Raw genomic sequence first — 27,709 nt, forward strand, 5'->3', positions numbered from 1 at the left:
AAGGTTTTTTAAACTATTTACTCATAATTTTCTCCATTTCCTAGGTAGGAAAACAGATTTTCTTCATGAGTTGATTTATTGTGAGGCACTTTAGCACACCTGAATGCCATTTAAAAAAGAAAAAACAAAACTTTGATATTATAGAAGGTTCATCCAAACTAAACTTTGGTTTTCTTTTTATTTTACAGGTTTTGGGTCTAGTAATACTGGTTCTTTGTTTGGTCAAGCAGCCAGTACTGGTGGAACGGTCTTTGGCCAGGTAAATATGGATGTTTGCCTCTATTCATGTCAACATGTATCAAACCCATTTGCGTCGTTCCTATAGGATGTAATCAGTCATGTTCCTGTAGGATGTAACCAGTCCTGTAGGATGTAACCAGTCATGCTCCTATAGGATGTAACCAGCCCCAGCAAACAGCCCTGTTGTTCTCAAGCTCTGCCTTCTGTAGCTCCCTTGGGGACGCAGAAGTCTCAGCCTCTGATTTGGGAGAATCACTACAGTTTTGATCCTTGTGAGAAAGTCCTCTCGGGAAGCACTTTAAAGCACATTGCCTGATTTCCATCAATCTTCTGCCTGTTGTTAGGCCAGGGATTGGCAAACTATGGCCCATGGGTTAAATCTGCTCCTTGGCCTTTTTTTTTTTTTTTTTAAAGGCTGTTGAGCTAAGAGTTTTTATTTTTTTAAGCCATTGTTTAAATAAGATGAAGAAGAATATACAACAGAAACTGTATATGGCCCCTGTGCAGAGCAGTATATTGTCCAGGGACCTTTCGGTGACCTGAGCCGTTTCACTTTGTCTGGCTAGTGGTTATCTATGTGCTGGGTGTGGTTTTAAGTGCTGTACACACACTGAGTCATGGAATCATTAGTACTTGTATAAGGTAATGCTGTTATTATCCCCATTTGACAGATGAGGACACGGAGGACCCAGAGAGGTTAAATTTACTGTTGTAAAAGCTAGCTGCTTTTAGATCGTAGTAACTTCATAAGGGGAGTCCTTCCGAAGAAAGGTACTCTGATATATTGGAAACGATTGTGACTTTCTAAAGGTGGGGTTGGTACTTGTCCAGTAGTTAAGAAAGTGGTAGCCATATTATATGTTTCTTCCAAGTCTTCAGTAGGAGATTTTCTTTATCACCTTTTTCCTTAGAAGATGGGCTCTGCCCTAGTCAGTGATCCTTGACCGAGAAACAGAACTTCTGGTTTTCAAGTTCCCCACTGAAACCAGCTAAAAATGGCTACATAAAACGTACAAACCATAGTTTCAAAAGCACTTATAAACTAACAAGGTATTTAACCAAACCAGATTAAAGGGAAAATGGGAACCTGTAGAAGTGAGTGGAGCACAGAAGCCAGTTCTGCCCTGAGAGCATCTGCTAATCTGAGAGCACCTGAATTGCCTATGTTAACAACCCCAAGAGGGCAAAGGGGCAGACATCATTCACCAAGACGTGTACAAAGTGGGAGCTAAAGGAGACCCTCCCCACGATAAGCTGTGACTCCAGATTCACCGGTCTCGGCCTGAGAATGCGGCTTGAACCGATCCGAGGATGACGGTGTCTCCAGATGTCTGGCAGAAGAGCACAGGCCACTCTGAAGAAAAGTAACTGTAGGCCTCAGATAATTTTTAAGGACATTGATTCCCACACGTAAATTCATCACAACAGGAAACAAGGAACTATGATCAAGAGCCAGAATAAACATGAGACACAACATTTCCAAAGACTTCCTAGACTATAAAACAGCTGTGTTTTACGTGCCATAAAGAAATAAAAGACAAACTTGAAAATACCAGTAAAGAATAGGAAATTATAAGAAGTGTCATAGCAGCTTTGAAAAAGAACCAAATAGAACTTCTAGAGAGATATAATAATTAAAATTTTAAATCAGCAGATTAGACCCAGCTGAAGAGAACAGTAACATACTAGATCACGGATCAGGGAACTTTTTCTGTAAAGGGCCAGATAATAAATATTTTAGACTTTGAGAGCTACATACTGCTCCTGTCACAACTACTCAACTCCACCATTGTGACACAAAAAGCAGCCATAGACAGCACATAAATGAATGAGCATGATTATTTTTGCATAAAGCTTTATTTATAAAAACAGCAGGCTGGGTTTGGCCCATGGGCTATAGTTTGCTGACCCTTAAACTAGAAGTTCAGGTTAAGTTATCTGGAATTCATCACGGAGAGCATAAAAGATGGAAAATACAAAAGAGAAAGCAAAAATGCTGAAAGAGAAAATCTGACATACATTTAATCAGGAAGAGAAGAGAGAGAGAAAGTATGTATGGCAATATTAGAAGAGAAAAAGACAGATTTCCAAAACCAACAGAAAACAGTAACCCACAGATTCAGAAGTCCAACAAATACCAAGCAGAATGTATAAAAGGAAATTGAATCCAAGACCTGCCATAGTGAAACTGCAGAACTACTAATATAAAATATTAAAAGCACTCAGAAAAAAGACAGATTACCTTCAAAGGAGCAGTAGTTGGACTAACGGCTGAGTTCACGTCAGTGACAGGGAAAGCCAGAGACAGTCTTATCTGCCTAGAATTTTTGAACCCAGTAAAAAACATCTGTAAGAATTAAGTGAAATCAAGACACTTTTGGGCAGATACTGAAAGGATTTATGCCTAGCAGACCTGAAAGAAATTCTAAAGGATATTCTTCAGGCAGAAGGAAAGTTTGACCTCACTAAAATTACAGCTTTCTTAATTTTAGGGTAAAACAAGCCATGAAATAGGAAAATTGTAGCCTATATAACCAACAGAGTAATTGTATTCAGAATATATAAACGATACAAATCAAAAAAAAAAAAAACAAAAAACTGCAGCCCCATCAGAATGGCTAAATTGAAGGGCTGATGATACCCAGTACCGGGGAGGAAGCAGAGCTACTGGAAACTCTCACAGAGCAGGAATGTAAGTTCATAGAATCACTTCGGTATCAAAACTAGGTACACGGAATCCCTGTGGACCCAGCATATCTACTCTAGATATGTAACCCACAGAAACAAGTGCCTTTGTTCACCAGAAGGTATGGATAAGAATGTTCATAGCAGCGTATTCAGAACAGCTAAAAACAAGAAACAACCCAAATGCTTATCAGCTGAAGGATGGATAAATAAATTGTGTATTTATACAGTGGAGTGCTACAGAGCAGTGAAACAAGACGCACAGCTCCTGTACAGAACAAAACAGATGCACCCCACACACAGTGTTAATTGAAAGACATAGACACAAGAGAACACACTGTTGTTACCTAAGAGTCAAGTACAGGCAAAACTTAGCTGTCACGATACAAATCAGAATGGTGGTTACTCTTAGGACGTTGAAAGTGCGGTACAGGGGAGCCATCTAAAGTACTAACAATGTTCGATGTCTTAAATGTTGAACATTGGGACTTCCCCAGTGGTCCACTGGTTAAGGCCGCACATCCACTGCAGGGGGCATGGGTTCTATCCCTGGTCGGGGAACTAAGATCCCACAAGCCATGCAACTTGGCCCCCCCAACCCCCCCCCCCCCAAAAAAAAAGTAAGGCTGGACTTCCCTGGTGGTGCCGTGGTTAAGAATCCGCCTGCCAATGCAGGGGACACAGGTTCGATCCCTGGTACGGGAAGATCCCACATGCGGCGGAGTAACTAAGCCCGTGTGCCACAACTACTGAGCCCGCGCGCCTAGAGCTTGTGCTTCACAACAAGAGAAGCCACCGCAACGAGAAGCCCGCGCACCGCAACGAAGAGTAGCCCCCGCTCACCACAACTAGAGAACGCCCACGCGCAGCAACGAAGACCCAACGCAGCCAAAAAAAAAAAAAGTTGAACATCGTAAACAGTTATATGTCAAAATTCATTGAGCTCTGTACATAGAAAACTTAATAGAAAACACAACAGAAAGAAAAAGGACAAGAGACTTCATAAAAAAGGATAGTGTTGGTTACACAGCATTGTGGAATGTACTCAATGCCACTGAATTATACACTTAAAATGCTTAAGATGTTGCCCCTGACCTGGGTCGAGTGGCACCTAGTTGCTGGTGCCTGTCTCATATCAGCCGGGGACAAGGCAACTCCTTGTTTATCCCAGCTTGGCTTTTGGTTTGTGCCCATGCCTGGTTCATGCCCCGGACACATGGGGGAAAAAAGCTTAAAATGATAAGTTTCATGTATATTTTACCACAATTTAGAAAAAGAGAGAAATAAGAAAACATTTTTTAAAAAGGATAGCCAGAGGACCGTAAACATATCCAACTTAATTAGTAACACAAAGTAAGACCACTAAGAGATGCACACCTGTAACACAGCAAAAATTTTAAAGCCCAACAATACCAAATGTCAGCAGATATGCAGAGCCACAGAAACTCACGTACACTCTTAGCTGGGGCGTAGGTTGGCACACCACCTTGGAAAATAGTCTGGTGTGATCTTGTAAAGCCCTGCGGTTCCACTCCTAGTTTGTTCTTTAGAGAAACTGATGCACCTGTGCGCCAGGGTACAGTGTTATAATAACTGAGGACTAGAAGGAACCCAGACGGTTATGGCCATTCCACTGGGTAGATGAACTTATATTATTGTGTAGTAGAACATTACTACATTGTGGGAATGAACAAATTAGAGCTACATGCGTGACTTTCACAGGCATAAATTTTTTCTCTCTCTCGCAGGCATAATTTGAGCCAAGAGATTTAAAGCTTACTGTGATAAACTCCATATTGGTTACTGCCCTGCACCTCATGTTCTTCCTTCACAGAAATTATATTTGCAATTGGAGGGGCTAGAAATTCAAATGAATTTTTTTTCTATCACGGCAGGGGCTTTATCTGTTAGATCTGTTGCTATATCCCCAGTGCTTAGGACTGTGGCTAGCACAGGGTAAGCATTGTAAAAATGAATGAATTTTCAGGTAGGGGTATTCTCAGAAAAATCTAAGGATACAGGTAGATTCTGGCCAGGATATAGAAGAACTTCATTTTCATCATAATACCAAGAAAAATCCAGATGGTGTGAAAATCACACTAATTCTGTGGATATTAAAATTATCTAGTGCTGTGTAACAAATTACCCCAAAACTCAGTAGCATTCTCCAGTGGTTGGCTTGGCTGTTAGTTCCAACCTTAACTGGAACTCTTGGCTACAACATCTCCATGTGGCTTCTCTGTATGGCCTGGGCTTCCTTACAACATGGTGGCTGGATTCCACGGAAGAATATTGCAAGAAAGAGAGGGAGCCAGGCAGAAGCTGTCCTCAGAAGTCGCGGAGCATCGTTTATACTGCATCTTCTTGTTCAAGGCAGTCACAAAGCCCCACCCAGGTTCAAGGGGAGGGAGATAGACTTCACCTCTTGCTCTAGAAGAGCATTTCGGTCTAGAAATACTACTGTGACCATCTTTGGAAAATATAATCTGTCACAATGGGACCATCAAAACATGGCAGAAAGCCTTGTTGAATTGATTTCCAGACAGGGGAGTTAATCGTAGGTGAGCTTGATGGTACAGCAGCTTTTGGGGGCAGATGTCAGGTCTGGGTTTAGGAAGTGGAAGAGAGGCCTTGCTGAAGGAAATTTACTGGCTGGAGAAGCCAGAGGAAGCTGTTGGCAACAATGAGGGCAAACAAATGACCGATAAATACACGAAAAGATAATCAATAGTATTATAAACATTAGGAAAATGAAAATCAAAACCATAATGAGATACCACTCCACAGCCACTAGGAGGGCTATAATTTAAAAAAAACAACAAAGAATAGCAAGTATTGACAAAGACTGGAGAGGTTGGAACCCTCATATATTGCTGGTTGGAATGGAAAATGGTACAGCCATTGTGGAAAACAGGTTCCTTGAAAAGCTAAACATAGAACTGTCATATGACCCAGCAGCAGAACTCAGACACTTGCTCACCACTGCTCATTGCAGCATTATTCACAGTGGCCAAAAGATGGAAACAACCCAGTGTTGATCAACAGAGGATTGGATAAACAGAACGTGGTCTGTTCATACATAGGAATATTATTCAGCCTTCAAAAGGAATAAGGTTGTGATTCATATTACATATGGATAAATCATGAATACATTATACTAAGTAAAATAAACCAGATATAAAAGGACAAACATTGTATGATTCCACTTTTATGGAATATTTAGAATAGGTAAATCCATGGAGCTGGGAAGTAGATTAGAGCCTACCAGGAACCGGGGAGAGGAGGGACCAGGGAGTTCTTGTTTAATGGTTACAGAATTTTGGTTTTGGTGATGAAAAATTTTGGAAATAGTGGTAGTTGTTGCACAACATTGTGAATATAATTAATGCCACTCAATTGTATATTAAAAGATGATTAAAAGGGCAAGTTTTATGTCATACATATTTTACCACACTTTTTAAAACTTAAAGCTGTAATATACCAAAACCATTGAATTTTATACTTTATAAATTTATTTATTTTTTATTTATTTATTTTTGGCTGCATTGGGTCTTCGTTGCCACATGCGGGCTTTCTCTAGCTGCGGCGAGCAGGGACCACTCTTCGTTGTGGTGCGTGGGCCTCTCATTGCGGTGGCTTCTCTTGTTGAGGAGCATGGGCTCTAGGCGCGCGGGCTTCAGTAGTTGTGGCTCGCGGACTCTAGAGCGCAGGCTCAGTAGTTGTGGCACACGGGCTTAGTTGCTCCACGGCATGTGGGATCTTCCTGGACCAGGGATCGAACCCGTGTCCCCTGCATTGGCAGGTGGATTCTTAACCATTGTGCCACCAGGGAAGTCCTGAATTTTATACTTTAAATCAGTAAGTTGTGTGGTATATGAATTATATCCCAGTAAAGCTGCTTTTAAAAAAACAACAACAGCAACAAATTGGAGTCTGAAAGACTTGCAAGTTCAGTATAAAAATCCTCTATTCACCTCTCCCCCAATTTTGCTGAGAGAAAGAAAGTAAAGTAGAAAGAACTTGCAGTCTAGCAACCTCCTGTTCCCTGAAATTGTTGAATCCAAAGGTAGCACTGCAGCCTAACTGCCTCCTGGCTCCAGGCTCCAACACTTCTACGACAAATAACCTAAACCCTAAGCAAAGACAGTGTTTGGCTAATGAGAGGTGAGTTCAGTCTAAATCTGTGAACCAGTTCCCAATCAACTGGACACTTAGTGAAATCTGAATAATTGCCTCCTCACTTTAGGACATAGACGAGAGTGGTCTCTCACTCTCTGGGGAAAACGCTAGCATTCCTCAGTCACCACACCACCGTTCCTCTGTATAAAGTCCAGTATACCTAACAAACAAAAAAAATTATGTAACATATGAAGAAGCAAAATGAAAAGGGGGACCTACGGTCATACTTTAGAAATCAGCAAAAAATAACCTACAGATGATCCAGTATTAGAACTAACAGGCAGAGACTTTATAATAACTGTTGTGCTCAAGGATTTACAGGAAAATAAAAGAATGGTTGAATAAGGAATCTCAGAAGAGAAATGGGAATTACAAAAACAAATAGAAAGTCAGTCTGTATCTGAAGTTTAAATCTAATATCCAAAATAAAAAACAATTAGACAGGTTAAACAGCAGAGTGAATACTACAGAAGAACAGTGAACTTGAAAATATGTCAATAGAAATTACCCAAAATGAAGCTCCGAGAGACTGAAAAAAAATTGGACAGAACATCAGTGACCTGTGCAACAGTACCAGGCAATTCAACATAATGGAATCAGAGTCCCAAAATGAGAGGAGACAGAATTGGTGAGAAAAAATTTTTTTGAAGAGACAATGGCCAGGCTTTTTCAAATTTGTTGAAGAACAGGAATCCACAAATCCAAGACACTGTGTGAACCTCAGAAAACCACCCCTGGACACAACCTGGTTAAGCTTCTGAAAACCAAATACAAAAAGAAAACTTCTAAAGCAGCTGAAGAAAAAAGATTGATGACATAAAGAGAAACAATGTATTGTGCGGTTAATAACAAGGAATTAAATATATGACAACCGTGGCAAAAAGAACATCTTTGCTACCTTGGAGTAAATCAGTGCTTCTCAACCGGTATGGATTTTGCCCCCTGGGGGAATTTCACAGTCACAACGTCTGGAGACACGTTTGATCCTCATGAGTGGGGGATGCTGCCGGCATCTCGTGGGTAGAGGCCAGGGATGCTGCTAAACATCCTCCAGCCCTCCAAAACGAAGAATCACGTGGCCCAAATGTCGGTAATGCCACTGTGGAGAAGCCATTAGGAAGACAGAGGTTTCTTAGAACACAGAAAAGCACTAGCCATAAGAGAAGAAATTGAAAAACTGGATTTCATTAAAATTACAAACTTATGCTCATCAAAAGACTTTGTTATGAAAATGAAAAGGCAAGGTATAGACTGGGAGAAAATATTTGTAATACATAAATGAAAGGGCTTCTGTCCAGAACATATAAAGAACTCCTATGACTCAAAAATAAAAAGACACCTCAATTTTAAAATACTTGGACAGATACTTTACAAAAGGAGCTATGCAAATGGCCAATAAGCACATGAAAACTTGCTCAGCATTGTTAGTCGTCAGAGAAATGCAGATTAAAACCATGAGATACTATGTCATACCTGTAGAATTACTGAAATTTAAGAACCAACAAGACCAAATGTGGAAAAGATCTAGAGTGACTAGATCTCTTAATGTGTTGCTGGTTGGTGGGAAGGTAAAATGGTGCAGTCACTTTGGAAAACCATTTGGCAATTTCTCAGTAAGTTAAATATACACTAATTTTATGGTTTAGCAATTCTAGTCCTAGGTTTTCACCCAAAAGAAATGAAAATATATACTCACAGACAGACTTCTATCAGAATGTTCATAGCAGCTTTGTTGATGATAGCCCAAACCTGGAAACAGTCCAGATGTTCATCAGCAGGAGAATAGTAGGCCCTGGCGTCCTCACACAATGGAATACTATTCAGCAATAAGAAAGGAAGGATGGCTAATGGCATGCAGCCATAGGGATGGCTCTCAAGAGCATATGTTGTGTCTAGCCAGGTCAGTTAGGCAAGAAATGAAATAAAGGCATCCAGATTGGCAAGGAGGAAGTAAAACTATGTATCTGCAGGTAACATGATCATGTATATAGAAATCCCAAAGGAATCCACTACAGAACTAGAACTAATGAATGGGACCAGCAAGTTTGCAGGATGCAAGATCAATATATAGAAATTAATTGTATTTCTGTACATTTACAACAAACCGTCTGAAAATGAAATTGAAATTAAGAAAACAATTCATTTTCAATATCATGAAAAGAAGTAAAATACTTAGAAATAAATTTAACAGAAGTGCAAAACGTGTGCTCTGAATACAATGAAACATTGTTTAAAGAAATTAAAGGTGATCTAAATAAATGGAAGGACATGCTGTGTTTATGGATCAGAAGATTTAATGTTGTTAAAATGGCAGTAGAGAACCAGGACTGTGAAAATTAATTTAACATTCATGCCGGGATTCAGTAATGAGTAAGACAGACAAAAGTGGCTATGTCCATAGAGCTTACATTTTGGGGGGGTGGGGAGGGGTGTCAGTCTTTATTAAAACAGTTTCATTTCAGATAGTTAATTTAAGTACTATGAAGACAGTAAAGCAGGATGATGTGGCAGTAATCAGGGAAGCTGATTTAGGTTCGATAGTCAGGAAATGCCTTTCTGAAGAAGTCTCATAAATGGCTGTTTTTACATTTGTTTCTTTGAATCAGGATCAAGTCAGGTTCACTCACGGAGATTGGCTGATAGTTCTCTTCAGCCTCTGTATCTATAAATTGCCCTCCCAGGACCGCCCCTCTTTTATTTTCCCTCATAGTACACAGTTGATGAACAAAGCAGATTGTTGGTCCTTTGGAGATCCCCGGGGTGTAGCTCCCGATTAACTTGTTCCTCTGTCCTCTCTGTTACTTCCTGTGAAATGGTGCTTGGGTCTGGAGGCTGGATGAGATTCACAGGGTTTTTTGGCAATTTTATTAGGCTGGATCTTGAACACTAGCTCTCTATTCAATGATATGAAGGAATTAATTTTTAGACACGATAATGTTATTATAGTTATAGTTTATGTTTTAGAGCTTTATACTGGAAGATCCGTGGATGAAATGGTGAGATGTCTGGGATTTACTTCATACTAATAAAGGATGAGGGGAAGAAAATGGGGCTCTAGGTAACACTCTGTGAGCGTGAGTTAACGGGTGAAACTGGGTGATGGGTACATGGGTTCATTATGCTCCTCCATCTATACTTTTGAGATTTTCCATAATTTAAAGTTTTAAAAACTATTGTTATTTATTGTAGTTAAAATGAATGGGATACTCTAACCCGCTTCTGAGGATGCAATAACTGTCGATTCACATTCACTTCAGTGAAGTGCTACCCATTTCTATTCATTTCTGCAGATATCCATTACTTTTCAAATCATGTTTTTAAAAATAAGTTGAGCCATCTAAAATTGCTGGGTTTGGTGGGGTTTTTGTTTTGGTTTTTTCCTTGTAGGGCAAAAATGTCCATATATTGGCAGTTTCCTATGTTTCAGCCTGATGCGTGGAAGTCAGCTAAGAAACCTGATATTTTCTATTTTCCGCATGCATGCATAGTTGTCACGTCTTCGTTCCTTTGAAAGTCAGTTTACTAGTTATCAAAGCCTGTGCTCTTATGGTTGGATTTCATTCCAAGTTTTAAAAAGCTGTTACTCATCATTAAATGGTTGTAGTAAACAGTTACTGTTGTTTTTAAAGAAGTTTAAAGGGGGGAAAAAAAAAGGAGAGAGACAAGCAAGTACATTAAGTACGTTGCCCTCAGGTAAAAATTAGCTTGTCTTGTCCAAGGCACAAAAGACTGGTGTGACTGTACCAAGTGCAGGGGGGCTGATAGAAGACGATGCCAAGAGATGGATGGGGCCAAGTCATGTGTGTCTTTAAGAATTTGTAAGCAGGAGTGAAATGTTTTGACTGCCATTTTCAAGGATTAATCTAGCTGCTGTGTGAACACAGATTGTAGGGGAAGCAGAACGTCAATGAAGTTGTCGTATGGTCCAGGCAGAAAGTCACGCTACGGGGGCTCAGAGCAGGGGTGTGCTGGGGCATGTTTCAGGGGCAGCCTGCTAGAGATTTGACTGTTGTGGGGATTAAATAATTATTTGTAAAGTGCGTAGAAAAGTGCCTCGCACAGAGAGAGCGCTCGGTCATTGGTTCATTATCGTCATTGTCAAAATACTGAACAGCAACCATTTTTTGAGTGTGTAAGTTACATTTTAGGCACTTTTCTGAAGGGCACTACCTTCCTAGCTCATATATTGATATTTCACTCACTGTTTTGAGGTGGGTGGTTTATTTTGCCAGAAAGAAGAGGGACTTGTACACTTCTCTGGTTCCCCCCACCTCCCCTTTGAAGGGGCTCCTGTAAGGTTCCTGTGCACAGCGACGCATTTCTAATGGCCCATCGTATTCTACATTATCAACCAGGGAGATATCATACTTAACTAATCATTAATGGTCCCTCAAATCTAGCACTGGTCTTCCTTAAAGAACCAGTTTCTAAACAAAAATACAGTGTGTGGTGCCTGATACAGCTTTGTGTCAGCACGTGCCCAGCATCCTCTGAGCATAAGATTTGCAAACTTGGACAGAATTCAGCTGCGGTCATCGTTTCAACAGCAGAGCTAATTTAAGCTCATTTCTGCAGTACTGGGGAAGTCATTACGAAATAAAAGCATGCAAATTGGGAGAAAAGACAGTGTAAATCCCTTATCGTCGGTTGCTGATGAGGTCAGCCAAACACTAGAGGAATCAAAATAATTGGTGCTCATCATAACCTAGACATGTTTTTAAACTTTCGTATTTGGGGGCGCTTTTGAGGGTTTGGTTTTCCTGCCCCTGGCGTCATAGCCAGCAGAGACTGCAGGCAGCAGGGCAGATGAACTGTTAAGACTCCCACCTACCATAAATGATGTTTTCAGAGAACTGTGCACATAGAAGAACTTAAGAACTTGTGATTGTAAGGAGTGTTCCTGTCCAGAGCTCAGCTTCCTTTGTGGGTGTTAGAGCACCTGCACCAGAACTAATCAACGTTCTCTTGCTTCTTCCACTTGCACAGCTGTGAGTGCCCCCCTCCGTGGATGTGACCTGCCATTTACCGTGACCTCTCATCCTGTCCTGCTTCCTGTTCCTTTTGTTTTTTAGCAGTCGTCCTCTTCCAGTGGCAGCGTGTTTGGGTCTGGAAACACTGGAAGAGGGGGAGGTTTCTTCAGTGGCCTTGGAGGGAAACCCAGCCAAGATGCAGCCAACAAAAACCCGTTCAGCTCGGCCAGCGGGGGCTTTGGATCTACGGCCACCCCAAGTGAGTTAAAAAGTTTTCCCAGTCTCTTGGTCCCCTGATGTCATTGTCATCCTCGTGGTGTTATCAAAGCTTCAGTGACAAGTGTAGAAAGGAAAGGTCTAGAAGGCCCATTTAAAATATCTACCCCAAAGCAGTGTGATCTGTTTTGATTTTGTTTTTTATTTTTGGTTTTCTAATGAGATGGCCTATAGAATCATGGAAAGACATCAGAGCTGCAGGGAGATAGGATCTGTGTATTGAGCTACTCCCCTCTTCTCTCCCAAGGCCCAAATTGCTCTGTTTCTTAGGATTGAAATGACTTGAAATGAATGCAGGCAGACAGGCATAAAAGAGAGCAGCAGAACAAGCTGGGTGTGCTCGGAGGAGCATCTGGATTTTCATTTGTGTTGGACTCTCTTTGAATTTGCTTTAATATTCAGCTCCTGTAGAGAAATGTCACACAAAAGTTGAAGCCGTCATTATTTCTCATTTCTTACATTTTTGTCTTATTTTCAGATGAAGCTGTATCTTTCTGCTGGCACTTTCTTCTCCAGCTAATTCCTTGTTGATCTGTCTGTTCATGGTTGGAAATGAACGAAATTTGTTTGTTTAAATCTTCTAAAAAAATATATCCTGCTGCCAGTGGAGACTGAGATGGGAAGTCGGGCACCTGTCACCTTTATCTTAGCTTCTCTTGTTTAATACGCTCTACCAGAAGCTTCTCTCATCTGTTGTGCTATACGCGATCTTAATGCGAGAGCTCATGTTCCATAGACAGGACAGATGTTTCCTTGATATTAAGGCTCATGTAGTTAAAAAACAAAACTCCTTGCTGAGACTCCTGGAGTCACAGATCAGTTATTTTGATGTCACTGTTCATCTAGTAATATATAAGGTGAGATTATAGTGAAGACACACATAGCTTTAAACTTGCGAAATTATATAATCAGAAATTTGTGTTCTGCTAGGAGGAATTTAGAACCCTAGAATGAAGGGATCTGAGAAGTCAAGTCTAGTAACAGTTTCGGAAGCCGTTTCTGCAGATGAACTCTTACGCAGAATCCTGATACATAAAACAGAGAAAAACAGGGTATTCAGAAGCAGGGGCCAAGAGCCAGCAATACTCCTGGGTGGTTTCCCCTCTTTTCCCCGGCTGTCAGCACACGCCTGCAGGGCTCCAGAGCACGCAGCTTGGAAACGTGATCCCTGGGTGTCAGTCTCCCTTTTCCAATAAAGAAACAAGCCCAGAGTGGTCAGGTGAGTTTTAGTTACGCAGCCAGAAAGTGGCAGACCTAGAACTCAGCTAGATCATACATAAGGTGCCAAACACAGCGTCTAGCACAGAGCAGGCATTTGATAAAACATGCTAGTGAGAAATGTGGGTTTGTCCCATAGGTAGATTATTGTCTGCAAGATTGTGTTACTAGCCTATTTTGTTAAAACGTGGGTATGTCATATCCTTGTAAAAAATCCTTTCCTCCTGTCAGATTCACCTTTAATGCCATGGCTCTTACCTGGCAGAAAATGGCCTTCTCTCAGTGATGGGCTGGAGCTGGCCTGCACCGGCTCAGGAGAGCCAGCTTGCACATTTCTCCCCAGCTCCCTGTTCAGTGCCATCAGGGAGTAGTTATTTACACCATAGTAACTGCACAGTGCTACAGATCGGGGACAGACACCCCCTGCCCGGCCCCGACCTGTTGTTCATAGGCACACCATTGTTTCTAATTCTTTAATTCTGGTTTAAAATAAGCATATAATCTGTTCTTGATACCAGACACCTGCGGGTCTTCATCTCCTAAACGTCAGCTGTTGTAAACCAGCAGTTTACTTTCACACTTAAGGGAAGTTTAAGTGAATTTGAAAGTATGCAGGAAAGATTTAGCATTATTTTGGTTTTTAAAACTAACTGCGTGATTTGCTAGTGAAACGGACAAGAGCTTCTGTAGCCCTGAGGACCAAGTGCAGGATGAGAGGAAGGAACAGTGGAGAAGGAGCTGGAAGGCCCCTGGGGAGGACACTGGCCTCGCCACAGTACTGAGAATGTTTTCTGCAGGTCACAGGGGCGGCCTCTTGCCCCTCGGGCGGCCCTGCGGCGTGTGACCCTCTGAGCAGCACTGTTTCCTGCCCTGTGTGGATGGGCTCCTGGCTCCTTTCCTGCCTGCCGAACAGTTCCTTCCCTGCTCTTTCCTTCTCCTTTCTCCCTGTCACTGTGGAGTGTGTCCCCAGTGCCATCCAGTTTATCACAGGAGTCTCCAGACTCCCCTCTCTGCCTGCTGTCTCCTACACTGTGGTCTGGAAATCTGTGCCAAATTGAATGTCTTAAAACTCTTTTATTTTGCCACTCTCCCTACTCAGAACCCTTTAGCAATGTCCCACTAACTATAGAACAAAGTCCAGACCAGCTCCTTAGGCTATAATGCAGGGCCCTCCATGAGCCCTGACACAGTTTTCTGACTTTGAATTCCTTCGCCTGCGCACCTGCGCGCACACACACCCCCCTCTCTTCTCCCTGCTTCAGTGCCGGGGTTCACACTGCTCCCCACGCCCCGCTCCTCTGAACCTACCGTTCCTTTCAGGATGAATGTACGTCTTCCTCTGTGCAGCGTGGCCAAAAGGTCACGAGGATGCACAGTGATCTCTCCTTCCCTGGAATCCTGCAGCCCTTATGCTCTGTTCTTTCACGAGCCGTCAGCAGAAGGGAACTCATCTTTACTGATCACCTGCTGTGCGCCAGTTGTTCAGTGTGTGCGGTCTAATCACCTTTCACCTCTGAAATACAACAGTATTTTCAGATGTGGCCGTCCCCATTTTACCCATAAGGAAGTAGGTTCAGAGTGGGAATGTGGGCTTCCAGTGGTGACAGCCGTTAAGTGGCGTAAGGAGGGTCTCATCCTGGTGTGTGTGCAGAGCTCTGGTCCACCGTGCTGCCTTCTGAGGTCTTCTGGCCTTGCCACGGAATGGAACGCCTCCCCATGCGCCTCGTCTGACAGCCCTTGTGATCACTCCGCGTGGCATCGAACAGCCTCCCCTGCAGATAGATATCTGAGCACAGACTGGGCGGCCAGCAGTTCCCTTGGTGACGTTTAGGCCCCAGACTGCCTGGTCCTGGAGCTGCCCTCTTTAGGCCTGAGAAGTAATGGGAACTATGCATTGATCGAGAAAGACAAGCTGGGAACACTGGTGCTTGGAATTGGCGTGTTCTGTATCCAGAAGCTCACACTAGAAAGGTTTCTTCTCTCTCTCTTCCCTGAGACTCTACCACAGACACAGCTAACCCCTGGGGGTCCTGTGAATTGCTACCTGTAAGGCCCTATTGCCTCCTTGAGTCTTGTCCTAAAGACACTGGTGAGAACAATTCTCAGCACATTCTTTCTGCACCGGGGCTTGAAAGACATGTTTGTATGAGGATGAAGGAGTCACTTGATGGGAATCTTTGGTCCCACAAGGCTCCTTCTACTGCTGTTCTTTAAGAGAATGTCTTGGGAAGGTATCCTGGACGAGGGCTTCCTGAGAACCGCCTTCTCAGTGTGTGTTGAATTCTCGTCTAGTGACTTTAGACCTGCAGAATGACGTGGGATCTGGTCTCTGTGATGTTGTTTATATCAAATTTATATCAAGTATCATTTAATTTAAATTGGGTCAGACCCTGATGTTGGATTTTGCTAGTGTTTTTGCCAAATAAAAGACCATGGAGGGTCCACGTTGCACCAGTCGGGGGAAGCCCAAAGCGGATGCCAGTTTGAGCCGTTCTTGGAACCCCCAGTGAAGGTCATCCGATGGCTCTGCAGAGACAAGCTTTCCTACTGGCTAGTTCACAAGTGAAGAAGTCTCTTCCACAATGAAATATTGTTCCAACAACCAAGATACCATATTTTCAAGAGCTAGAGACTGTTATTTTGGAGCCACTAGGAGAAAACTGAGAAGCACATTGTTGGCCATAGAGACAGGGAGAAGCAGACATCCCATCATTTAATGCCACTTCGTTTCAGAGCAGCTTAAATAAATCCTAAAACGTTTCAACATGCAGAGCTCCTTTTGAGACTACAAATGACAACTGTTACAACTTGAATGGCTTGATTCTAGTGATCTTTGCAAAATGAAAAGGGTTTAACTTTCTACAGCTGACCTGCTCTGTTTTATTATATTGAACTTGATTGGGATAGGAAACATGATTGGCAGGAGGAAAGTTAAACAGGGAGGGGAAGTCCTATTTTCTAGGACCTACCTTATGCCTGACTAGGGGCTTTCCATACATTAATTCATTCAATCTTCCCAGCAGCCTTGCCTGGGCACAGTGGCTGTCCCATTATATGTATGAGGAAACTGGGACTCAGGAAGGTTAAGTCTTTGCCCCACAGTTATTAGGTTTTCGAAGCTAGGGCTGACTGCACAACTCATTTATTCCACTGTCATATCTGTGAACATCTTAAAGACAAAGGAGTCTTAAAGAGATAAAGGGATAAAGAAGCCCAAAGACTTCTAAATGTTCTCTGACTTCTCTAGAGTTTGTCTTCCAACACTGTCCCAGTAAAATCATTTCATCTCATCTCTGTATTTCTGATTTCTCCAAGGGGAGATCTAGCCTCTAATCTTGTACTTGAATTTGTTTGCTATTTGGAATTTTTGCCTTGTTAGCACTAACAAAGTCAGAAAATTGCAGTCCTCTGTTCTTGAAATACCAAATAAAAGGAATGGCTGAGAAGCCTGTTTTTGTACTGCCATTGGAGGAATCTGATGTAACCTTCAGCCGGCTCACTAAGGGAAGGATCAGACTGCTCAAGAGGGCATTTTGCAGACTCTACGGGGGGGTATATAGTCCCGTGCGACCGTATATGAAGGTGGTGAAAAGGAATTTGTTAACCACTCCTGCTCTCAGTGCCTGACCTACTCACAACCAGGCTCCCAAACTGTCAGCAGTAGTTTTACAGAGCAAGTGACCCTGTGGTGGTCTGAGGCTCTGTGTTATCGGTGCCTAGAAATTTGAGGTGGTTGTGTCCCTGAGGCGAGGCTCCTCACTTCTTGGCCTGCAGATCAAGAGCATTGCAAGCGGAAGTAGTAACGGAGTTGCATCTCACACTGGGGTGGCATTGGCAGCAGAGCGGGATGAGAGACCCTGGCGCTGACGGGCTAGTGGTGGGCCACCTCTTCAGACGGCTCGACTTGCAGAGTTATTCGCCCTCCACTCTTCTCCTTTCCGTCACCTTCTCTGTGAGCGCCTGACGGGCTTGGGGGAAGACTGGCCTGGGCAGGTGTTTGTAGGCCTCGCTTGGTGACATGGAGTCAATGCCCCATTGCCACCCGGAGCGTGTCATTTCAGCCTCCTGTCCGTGCCTGTGGCTTTGGGCACTGATCCCATTTCAGCAGAGCTTCTTGCTGCCTTACTGTGGGTGCAAACTCATTTGAATAAAACACGCATCCAAACATGGTGGGGAAATGTGAGTTATCCCTCCCCTCTCCCCCCGGAAAAGGGTTAAAGAAAAATTCCTGTTATTTAGTGTGCTGTTTGTACTCTCTCCAGGCACTTCTGTGTATATGACTTTGGCTGTTTATACGTTGCCTGTCAGATTCGCATTTCTTGTAACAAAAAACTTCTCACCCATCTTGGTTTTTAGTAGTTCACTTCCTTTTTTTTTTTTTTTTTTTAATTAATTTATGTGGCTCCAGTGGGGTTTAGTTGCGGCACGCGGGATCTTCGTTGCAGCATGTGGGGTCTTTTGTTGCGGCACGCGGGCTTCTCTCTAGTTGCAGTGCACGGGCTCGGTAGTTGCAGCACATGGGCTCTTTAGTTGTGGCGCGTGGGCTCAGTAGTTGCAGCACACAGGCTCTCTAGTTGTGGCTCGCAGGCTCTAGAGTGTGCGGGCTCGGTAGTTGGCAGCGCACGGGCTTAGTTGCCCCGCGGCATGTGGGATCTTAGTTCCCCGACCAGGGATCGAACCTACGTCCCCTGCATTGGAAGGTGGATTCTTAACCACTGGACCACCAGGAAAGTCACTCATTTCCGTTTTTCCTTTAAGTCTTGGAGCCGATTCAGTGTGTAGCTGCGGGAGCGACCCACTAGATAAGCATCTGAAAGGTCAAGGGCTTAACTGAACCTCTTAGAAAGAGGAAATCAGACTGGAAGTCTTGCTGGCCCCTTACGTTCTTCAGAGCATGCCTAGCTCCTGTCAGATCAGAGGTGGGAGCAGCAGGGTTTTTCCTATTTCGTCTGCCGTTCTCCGCGCGGATCGGCCAGCGGCAAGCATGCCCAGCTAGGCTGTAAAAGCAGAACGCTGGAAGCCACCGCGCTCGGTTTGGATTCGCTCTTTGTTTTCTCCAGTTTGACAAAATTTGAAGTTGGTCTTCATACGAGGAGATCCATGAAAACCAGCCCTGTTCTTCAGAAGCAAATGGTCTCGTGTGCGGCTGCGGGGTTGGCCCTGTGTTGGACATACCTGTGATACCTGTGGGCACGCAGGTACCTTTCTGCAGAAGAGCCTCTTCACTGGGACCTGATGCGGCCCCGTTCTGTGCCTGTAGAATCGCGCCAGGAAATCCTGAGCCTGAGCACCAGAATGATTAAAAACTTGTCGTCAAGATGCATGCAAATCAAAGGAGGTTTCTGTCTCACTGCCACTCAGCGACCTTGGATCCTCGACTTCTCTGTCATTCCCTTCTCCCCAGACACCTAGTGAGGTTCCTTCCTTCTCTGTTCGGAGAAGTAGATAAGGACATTTTTCTCCCCCTGACCTCCCTCATACGTGTTCTTCATCTCTTCAGATACCTCTAACCTTTTTGGAAACAGTGGAGCCAAGACGTTCGGCGGATTTGCCAGCTCATCATTTGGAGACCAGAAACCTGCTGGCACCTTTAGCGCTGGAGGAGGAAGTGTGGCCTCCCAAGGCTTTGGGTTTTCCACTCCAAGTAAAACAGGTACTCCTATGCCTGTTAGCTGTGGTTATTGTTAGATGCGTATTTAACATTGCATAGACCTCTGGAAGGAGAGCTCTCTGGGGTGTTCTCAGGGGAGAGTATGGAGTATGGATGAAGGGATCTTTTCCCCCAAATTCATTTTCTAATTATTGAGCAGCTACTACGTTTCTGACACTGTTCTAGGTCTCCTGAGACATGTTAAACAGCACAGAATGCATAGCATGCAGCCCTGAAGAGAACTTCATGTTTTCTTAGGGAAGAAAGCATTGTAAATATTTAGTTGCATTTAACAACCAAAGTGAGGCAACATATCAGACCATGATAACTGAAATATAAGCAAGAAAGCATCCTAAGTCAGATTTGCTTGGATGCCCATTACCTGTGATGGGCAAGACAGATTATTTATTTAATTTCTTACGTCTATATCATTTGTCCTCCTTCCCAAATCACTTTTTTTTTTTTGCTTTTGAGTGTAACATACATAAATGTATTGATACTCCTGTACATATACAGTATCCACATATCATAACTATTCAGCTCAATTAATTTTCGCAGTTGGAATATACCCATGTAGTCAGGAATAAAGAACATTACAGTACTACTTTTTATCCCAGCATTACTTTTAAAGTATACATTTATAAACTGTGTGGCTTCTTACAATCATGTATTATTATACTTATAATTAAAAATTTTAAAGAACCATATATGTTTACCTGTAAAACCGTACTTCATCTCTGTCAGCTGCCCCTCTATCCTATCTCTGTCTCTGAGATCTACAGAGGGGATCTGTGCATACCTGCCCTTGTTGTGTGGAAAATTGTGTGAAAAGATTTTTTTAAGGCAGGGGGCAAAGGGGGAGGATATTTGCTGAGAAAGCAGTTCTTTAAAGCAAATGCCCCACAGGTGAGCGGGCAGGATACTTCTCCCTTGTGTGTATGGGATACTCTGAATTTATGGGGGGATTCCAGAGGAAGGACCCTACCCGAGGAGCAGATGCCTGGGTGGCTCTGACTGAGGAGCAGAACTGCCCCAAATTAGTACCTGGAATCCCACCTTTTAGAACCGAAATTGCTGTGGTTTCTGAATGCACTGTGCACCTTTACTCAGACCCGTGCCTGGGCTGGGTTAGTCTATGAGTGCTCGTTTTTTTATACTCTTTCCTAGAATTTAAAATGGACTAGAAATGAGCATCACAGCTTTATTCTGCCGCCACCCTTCCCTGCAGTGAATGATTTAAAAATGAAAGGGCTACTAAGGTTTTGGTCCTGCTTGACAAGGCAAATATTATTTGACTAAGAAATTTTAGTTTATTAATCATCAAGACTTTTAAATTTACTTTTTCAGGAACCTGATCACGTTTTCTTCGATTCTTGTGTTTACCTTCTATGTTGTTCCTTATCCTGGGATCATGTCCCAGTTGATCTGAGAATTTGCCCCTTTTATTTTTGCAGTCTGAGAGAAAATGTGTCCTCCCACGTTTCAGAATATTTTTCCTATTTGATTACTTGCCCCATGAAACCACCTAGATTGAGGTGTCGAGGGATTTTTAGATTGATGGTTTGGATGGGTCTCTGAAATCCCAAAAGTGCCCATCCTCCCTTGAGTACAGTTGCAGTAGAAAATAATAGCACTGGAGATCGTTTGAGGAGAGGACAGGAAGTGGGACAGACTGACACCCCCCAGTCCACTGGGGTCACCCCACTGCTCTGTCAGTGGAGTGGCTGGATTTGGCGGCAGTGGCAGGGGGCAGCTTGGCACGTAGTGGTGAGGGGATGGGTAGTCTTGTGAGTCACTCAGCCCTGTTCCAACCCCAGCTCTACTGCTCGCCAGCTGGCTCAGCGTAGATGAGAGACATGTTCTCTGAGCCTCGGGGTCCTCACCTGTGAAGTAGGGAGTCCCGGGTTTGTTGGGAGGGTTGAAACAAACTGGTGTACAGCACCTGGCACGTGGCGGGCCCTCAGTAAATCAGAAATCTTATTATCCTTGAGTACTACTAAATTTCTGTCTCTTCTGGAGGAGAAAAAATATAAGCATCTAATAAAATTGGAACCCCCTAGCATCAGGAGTGAGTTGCCTGTCTCCAGAAATAAAGCCCAAGTGACCACTCTCTTCTGTTTCACGTAGCTGTGACATGGATTCGTTGTTTTGGGGGCATTGTGTGTGTGTGTGTGTATGTATGTGCTTAATCTCCTCCCCTCCCTGTCCAGTGTACTTTCTGTATCATTGTGACTTCTCATTTTTCACTCACCTTCCACCAAGAACTCTGAACACTATTGAGTACAAGGCACTAGATAAAGGCCTGTGTGTCCAGGAAGAAAGTGTAACCAGATCTGTGATCAGTCTTAAATAATTCAACTGCAAGGGTTTTTTAGCACTTTTTTTTTTTCCAGTCTGTTATATTTGTAACCCAACAGTCTCCATTATCATGGCTTGGAATTTCACTCAAGGTTTTAAAATACAGAATGTAAACCCAAACGTGAGCCCGCACAGAAAGCACCTTCTCAGTTGTGCTTCTGCTGTTCATGGTAAATAAGCAAACGATTGAACCACAAAGTAGCAGCTAACTAAGGCGTTCAGCTGACAGCTTTTCGTGTCCAGCAGTTGATCTTTCCTGTTGCAGGTGGCCGAAGCTTGTGCTGTGATTACGCTCATAGTAAGAAGGCCTGAGTGATCCCTCTGTCAACGGGATTCACTTTCTGAAGGGGCGAGAATGAGGTCCCCGTCTCCCTGGGCAAATCGCCTCCTGGCTCTGCCTGGGCCACCGCTCCTCCCTTCAGCATGTAGCTCCTGGGCCGATAGTCACTGTAAGAAATACTGCCCTTTAGAGCACACGTCTTGTACCGTTTTGCTCTGTTCTGCTCAATAGATACTCAGCAAGCGTCTCTGCTAATAGCCTAGAGTGATGTGTGCAGTATCTTGGGGTTTGAGAACCCTCCTCAGGAGCGGAAGGAACAGTTAGGGAAGGACCTTCTGTCTTCCCTCCCGATGGGCATCCACCAATCAGGGGAGGTGGCCTGGGCACGCCTGGCCCTTCCTGTGCGGTCACCTGCGTGCGTGCCACCCCTGCAGGCCTGTGTCCATGTGAGTGAGAGCGCTGGGAGCCTGCCCAGGGGGTCGTGGACTCGGGGCTCTCCTCCCGGCTGATTGATTGCCTTATCACATTTATGCAGCAGCCTTCCTCCAGACGAGAAACGGCGTGCTTTTTTATTGAGGAGCAGTTCCTGACTGCAGAGAGGGAGCATTTTTAAAAAATTCTTCTGTACAGGGAGAGAAAGACTCCTGTGAGAGACGTGAGAGCTCTCAGGCTCTAAATAAGTAAAAAGCACCTGGCCGAGCGTCAGCCTCTCCGTCTCCTCTGTAACCCGGCTCGCAGATTCTCCCTGAGAGGGAATTTGAGCCTCTAATTTTATAATTTGTGTTTCCATGAAGCGAGATGCCTTGCCTATGTGATGATAAGTAATAAACTCTGACCACTTTGACAGCTGGGTAGGGATTGGCACTTTTGAGCGTGACTTTTCGGTGAGGAGTCTCCAAACGTGGCAGAGGGTCTGGGCGGGGGTCTGCCGTGCATGGAGTTGGTTCTTGGTGGCAGTCGGATCTCACGAGACTTGGAGCTGACGAGTCCAGCTTGCCTCTGGGAGGGACCAGGGAGCTCGCAGACGAACACGGAGTCTGCTGGATTCTTAGAACTCCAAGGAGCTCTCCTACGTGGACCCCAAACCCCTCTGCTAGAAATGGAGTGGGTGGCGGGTTGGGTTGGGTTTGGGTTTGGGTTTGTTATTTTGCTGATAGAAAGGGTGTTGTGAATTGAGTTTCTAACGTATCTTCCCCTTTCTCCTGCCTCTTGTGATTTGGTTTCTCACTGCTCATTGTCTTCTCTGTCTCCTTCTTTCTTTCTCCCCGTTTCTGTTTGTTTGCCTCTGTTTTGCTCAGGTGGCTTCGGTGCTGCTCCAGTGTTTGGCAGCCCTCCTACTTTTGGGGGATCCCCTGGGTTTGGAGGGGTGCCAGCATTCGGTTCAGCCCCAGCCTTTACAAGCCCTCTGGGCTCGACGGGAGGCAAAGTGTTCGGAGAGGGTACCGCGGCCGCCAGCGCGGGAGGATTCGGGTAAGCCCCCCAGAGAGGCCTGGGCAAACCCACAGGCTCAGGTCAGCAGAAGCATTGGGGCCCAGTACTGCTGCTTTGAAAAGAAAGTTCTTCTGTTTCCCCTACTCTCGACTGAGCTGAAAGCCCCTCCCTCGAAATCAGCAAGCCAGTCGCTCCAGGATTCCTGTTCTCTCCAGGGGAAGGTTCGTGTCTTCCAAGGCAGACTCTGTCCAGTACGTGGTGGACACCAGCTGTGTTGCTGTCCCCTGATACGTGGAGTAGTGGCTGGCAGACCCCTGTTCTCCTGGTGGAGCTAGAGGATTGGTTAAAGGAAGAAAAACAGTCTCACCTTGGCTGCTTTACAGCCACGATTGCCCCTTGTATGGTGACTTCTGTTAGTAAACTCTAAATGAATAGTTTTTAATCAGATTCCTTCCTCTTGGGATTGTTGCGCAGAAGACCCATTGTCCTTGAGCAAACAACTCCCTGTGTCCCCTGCTCCGCTCCAGACCCCCGGAGTGGGTCTTCGGTGCACAGCCCGCTGGGCCCGCTTCCTGAGGCCCTGCCTGGGCCCCGTGCGTGTTTCAGAGTCTCCACGACTGCTCAGCTTTCAAGGCCGCTCTCACTCCCTTTTGCATATCCTCACTTGAAAATGCCATATTAGAGATTTGCTTTTAAGGGCCCCAGAAACTCGGTCTGGTTACCAAAACCCCATGGAAAAAATAGCCTTCACCACACCACAAATTCCCAGTAAAATATATGTGGTGATGACTACAAAGTGTCTCCTTCAGAGGAGGTGTGGGTGTCTGAGAGGAACGTCTTATCGGCCTCTCGCTGTCCTTGTCCTCAGCGCTGGCTCAGGATGTGTAAAGCTAAAGAGTTGGGGGGTGGAGCCAGGGGCTTGTTTGGGAGAGCTGTCAGGGTACGTGGGGTGAGGGTTGGCCAGGTGAGAGCATCTTTATCTTGAAAATAAACTCAAGTGGACTCCTTATTCATACCCTCTCCTCTCCATGAAAGATGCTGGTGCAGCAGTGCTGGCGAATTTCAAGGAAAGTGAGCAAGTTGATGTATTGCTTCTTAGATTTCATGCAGAGACCGATGGGTCTTTTAAGTTTCTCCCAGTAAGTCAGGAAACCCCAAGACCTAAAGTTAAGAAAAGCTTTTAAAGGAGAGTTGGGATCGACTTAAGCCAGTATTCTGGCAGGTTCTGATGGACACTGTTCTCGCCAGTGACCGCCCGGCACATAATGCTGCAAAGTTGGTGGAAGGTTCGTGGTTGACTAGGAATCTTGAGGTTTTTATTTATTTATTTGAAACCAGCTATTTTCTTCACTAGTAAAAAAAGTATCAGATTCTGCCTTGGCTGGGGGCTCTCCCACATAAATCCTGACTGGCTGGTTCCGTTTCGTCCAGCAGAGCTGAGTACCAGCTTTGGTATGAAATCTCCGAAAGAGCCTGTCACCTTTTTTCAGGTCCCTGGCCGGGGAACTGTATCTGACCCCGACTGTCACCTGAGGAGTTCCCACAGGTGTACACGAGAGACCCAAGGCAGGAGTGGGATTAGAGTAGGACCAGACAGTGGAGAACTCAGACACTGGGCGAGGGGGATTTCATATGGCGTCCCTTTACTTTTCTTCCCGAGGCTGAGGTGAAGGTTGGCTCTGGGCTCTAGCCTGTTTGTTCTGAGAGGCTGCCAGTTTAAACCGAGCACGTCACCTCGAATCCTGTGTGTCTCACATCCTGAGACTCGGGAGGGGGGACTGAGGCCGTCGGGCAGCAGAGTGGCTGCGTGGCCACGCTTAACTGCAGCCTCATTTCTCACCGGAACCCAGGTTTGGGAGCAGCAGCAACACCACGTCCTTCGGCACCCTCGCCAGTCAGAACGCCCCGACTTTCGGATCGCTGTCCCAACAGCCGTCTGCGTTCGGGACCCAGAGCGGGGGATTCTCTGCCTTCGGATCAGGCAGCGGAGGTAGGCAGCCAGACCCCTTCCCGCACCGCGGCCCCTCCTTTCGTCTCCTCAGTAAATGCCTGGACACCCCCGGCCCCAAAGAAAAGAATGAGTGGTTTTACCTGGCTCTTCAGTGTAGTATTTTAAAAGCCAAAAGTGCTTGAAAGACAAAATGTTCTTTTTTAGGTTTTAATTAGATTTGTAACGCTGTGCTGTTTCTTACCAAGTGAAGAAATGGCTGACTTGATTTTTCTCTCAAGATTTGAGGACCCCAAAAAATAACCTTGATTGAAAAATCAGGTTCTACTAAACCTTGATTTAAGAATCAGACTCAAAAAATAAGATAGAGAAAAAAATAGAAATAAGACGTAGAGACTTTACAAAATGTCTTTCATTTGTTTGACACTCCGCTTCTTCACATAGTACAGTGTGTGCATTCTGCCTTTATCCTTGCACCACACTTACTAGACACAGAAGTTAGGCATCGTTATTATTTTACAAATGACACAAAAACTCCAAGGGACCAATTTGCCCAAAGGGCCAGACGGTGAGCCGCAGAGCCAGGCCTAGAACCCGAGTGTCTTGCTGCTCTGGCCTCTAGAAGAAGAGGAAGCAAGTGGATGGGAGAAGTAGAAAAAACATATTTTCCCGATGCAATGGATCTGTGTGGCACGGTGCAGCAGCGAGAGGGCGCCTACCCAAGACCCTCTGCCAATGCCCACCAGGGAGGAGGGAAGAACCCTGAAATACCCAGAAGACCACGGCACTTCCTGCCCGCCTGGGCCTGCAGGCAGTGCAGGAGGAGGGAGACAAAGGGAGGGAAAGAATGCGGCCTAGAGACCACCTTTGTCTTTCAAGTGTGTGGTGGTGTTTTTTTGGGGGGTTTTTTTTGGTTGCGTTGGGTCTTTGGGTCTTTGTTGCTGCGCGGGCTTTCTCTAGTTGCAGCGAGCAGGGGCTACTCTTTGTTGCGGTGCATGGGCTTCTCATTGCGGTGGCTTCTCTTGTTGCGGAGCACGGGCTCTAGGCGTGTGTGCTTCAGTAGTTGCAGCACGCGGGCTCCGTAGTTGTGGCTCGAGGGCTCTAGAGCGCAGGCTCAGTAGTTGTGGCACACGGGCTTAGCTGCTCTGCGGCATGTGGGATCTTCCCGGACCAGGGCTCGAACCCGTGTCTCCTGCATTGTCAGGCGGATTCTTAACCACTGCGCCACGGGAAGTCCCGTGTGTGTGTGTGTTTTAACTGCACCCTTTTCCTCTTTTTCAGGATTTAGCTTTGGATCATCTAGCTCGTAAGTATCTATCTTCAGTTATTTTGAGTCATTAACGAAGGATGGAAGAGTGTGTGGTACGTGAAAATACTAGTTTCTGCTCTGTTTGTACATTTTGTGTCCATTTTTCCTGGTTTAAAAGCTTGTCCTAGCAGCATGGTGGTCTGGCAGCAGGCTTTGGGTTCTGTGGACTTGCTGATCTCGGACATGTGGCAGGAGGTGCCCGGCTTGGCCTCTCCTCAAGGGCTGAGCCTCAGAGAGAAGATTGTGCCTTCTGATGAGCAAAGTCTGGAAGGCAGGACTCGAGAGATGCTTTTGTTTATTTTGCTGTTCTTGTCTCAGGAGCTTCCTGGGCTCCAAGCCGATTACCAAGTCTTATTTTTTTGATCCTTGCTCTGTGATTCTGTGTAGAATTGCATGACATTAAAAATTCAGGGTCCTGAACTTTGAACACAGGGAGTGGCACGAGCCCCGAAGCCCTTCCTCAGAGCAGGAGCTGATCTGCCTCTCCCGGCGCTTCCTTGCAGGTCTGTCCAGGGCTTTGGTGGCTGGAGAAGCTGAATGGGTGTCGGTGTTCCTTTCTGTTCCTGTGACCAGCTGCGTTCTCAGCTCCCCTTCACTGAGAAACCCGGGAGCAGTCCTTTGAACTGGACGTTCTCATTGAAATACACACCCTGAAAGAAACAGCAGAAACCAAACTCCAGAAATGCTTGATTGCTTGTTTTGTTTTATATTTTGTGTTGGTTGTTCCCCCCCGACCCCTGCTATTAAACTGTTTGGCCTGTTTCCATACAGAATGTATGTGGGCTTTTTCAGGTCACAGCCAAGGAGAGAGGTTTCCTCATTTCTGTGGCTCTGAGAAACCTGCACAGCCTGCCATCAGCCAGCAGCATCTGTCTTCAAAGACGGCTGCCAAAAGGATCCAGCATAGGATACGGATAGGCAGACGCTTCTCCCAGACAGTCTCCCCTGGTCTCCTCGGACTGGGGCCCTCCCCAGGGGGAAGAGGTTGAGTGCTGGCCAGCACCTTTTTGAGGCCATAACTCAGTGTCTTTTCTTCACGTCCTTTTTGCTGTTGAGTATGAGGCCCCTCAAGGTGCCAACTTCGTGATTGAGTAGAGGGAAAGAAACTCACTTATGCAGGCATTAGCTGAGTTTCAGGAGAGGTATTAACACCTCAGAGTACAGG

At 45.0% G+C, this 27,709-nt stretch overlaps 1 protein-coding gene and 1 non-coding gene across 4 annotated transcripts in view; both read left to right on the forward strand.

Moving 5' to 3' along the window:
- The window catches only part of NUP214 (nucleoporin 214), a 100,369-nt gene extending 73,203 nt beyond the window's left edge, over positions 1-27,166 (forward strand). For 2 of the 3 annotated variants that reach the window (XM_059925852.1, XM_059925853.1), the window contains exons 30-36: positions 189-259; positions 12,177-12,333; positions 19,069-19,221; positions 23,155-23,326; positions 25,138-25,277; positions 26,517-26,541; positions 27,048-27,166. In XM_059925852.1, the coding sequence (XP_059781835.1) occupies positions 189-259; positions 12,177-12,333; positions 19,069-19,221; positions 23,155-23,326; positions 25,138-25,277; positions 26,517-26,541; positions 27,048-27,081 (752 nt within the window). In that variant the 3' untranslated portion in view covers positions 27,082-27,166. The remainder of the gene's footprint in view (positions 1-188; positions 260-12,176; positions 12,334-19,068; positions 19,222-23,154; positions 23,327-25,137; positions 25,278-26,516; positions 26,542-27,047) is intronic. The other variant, XM_059925854.1, reaches the window with a different exon arrangement.
- Positions 4,011-4,145, forward strand: LOC132368288 (small nucleolar RNA SNORA48). Its single transcript, XR_009504028.1, has one exon. It is a non-coding gene; the product is annotated as a small nucleolar RNA SNORA48 (small nucleolar RNA).
- Positions 27,167-27,709: the final 543 nt, after the last annotated feature.

Source organism: Balaenoptera ricei, chromosome 6, assembly GCF_028023285.1.
Source record: "Balaenoptera ricei isolate mBalRic1 chromosome 6, mBalRic1.hap2, whole genome shotgun sequence".
Lineage (NCBI taxonomy): Eukaryota > Metazoa > Chordata > Mammalia > Artiodactyla > Balaenopteridae > Balaenoptera > Balaenoptera ricei.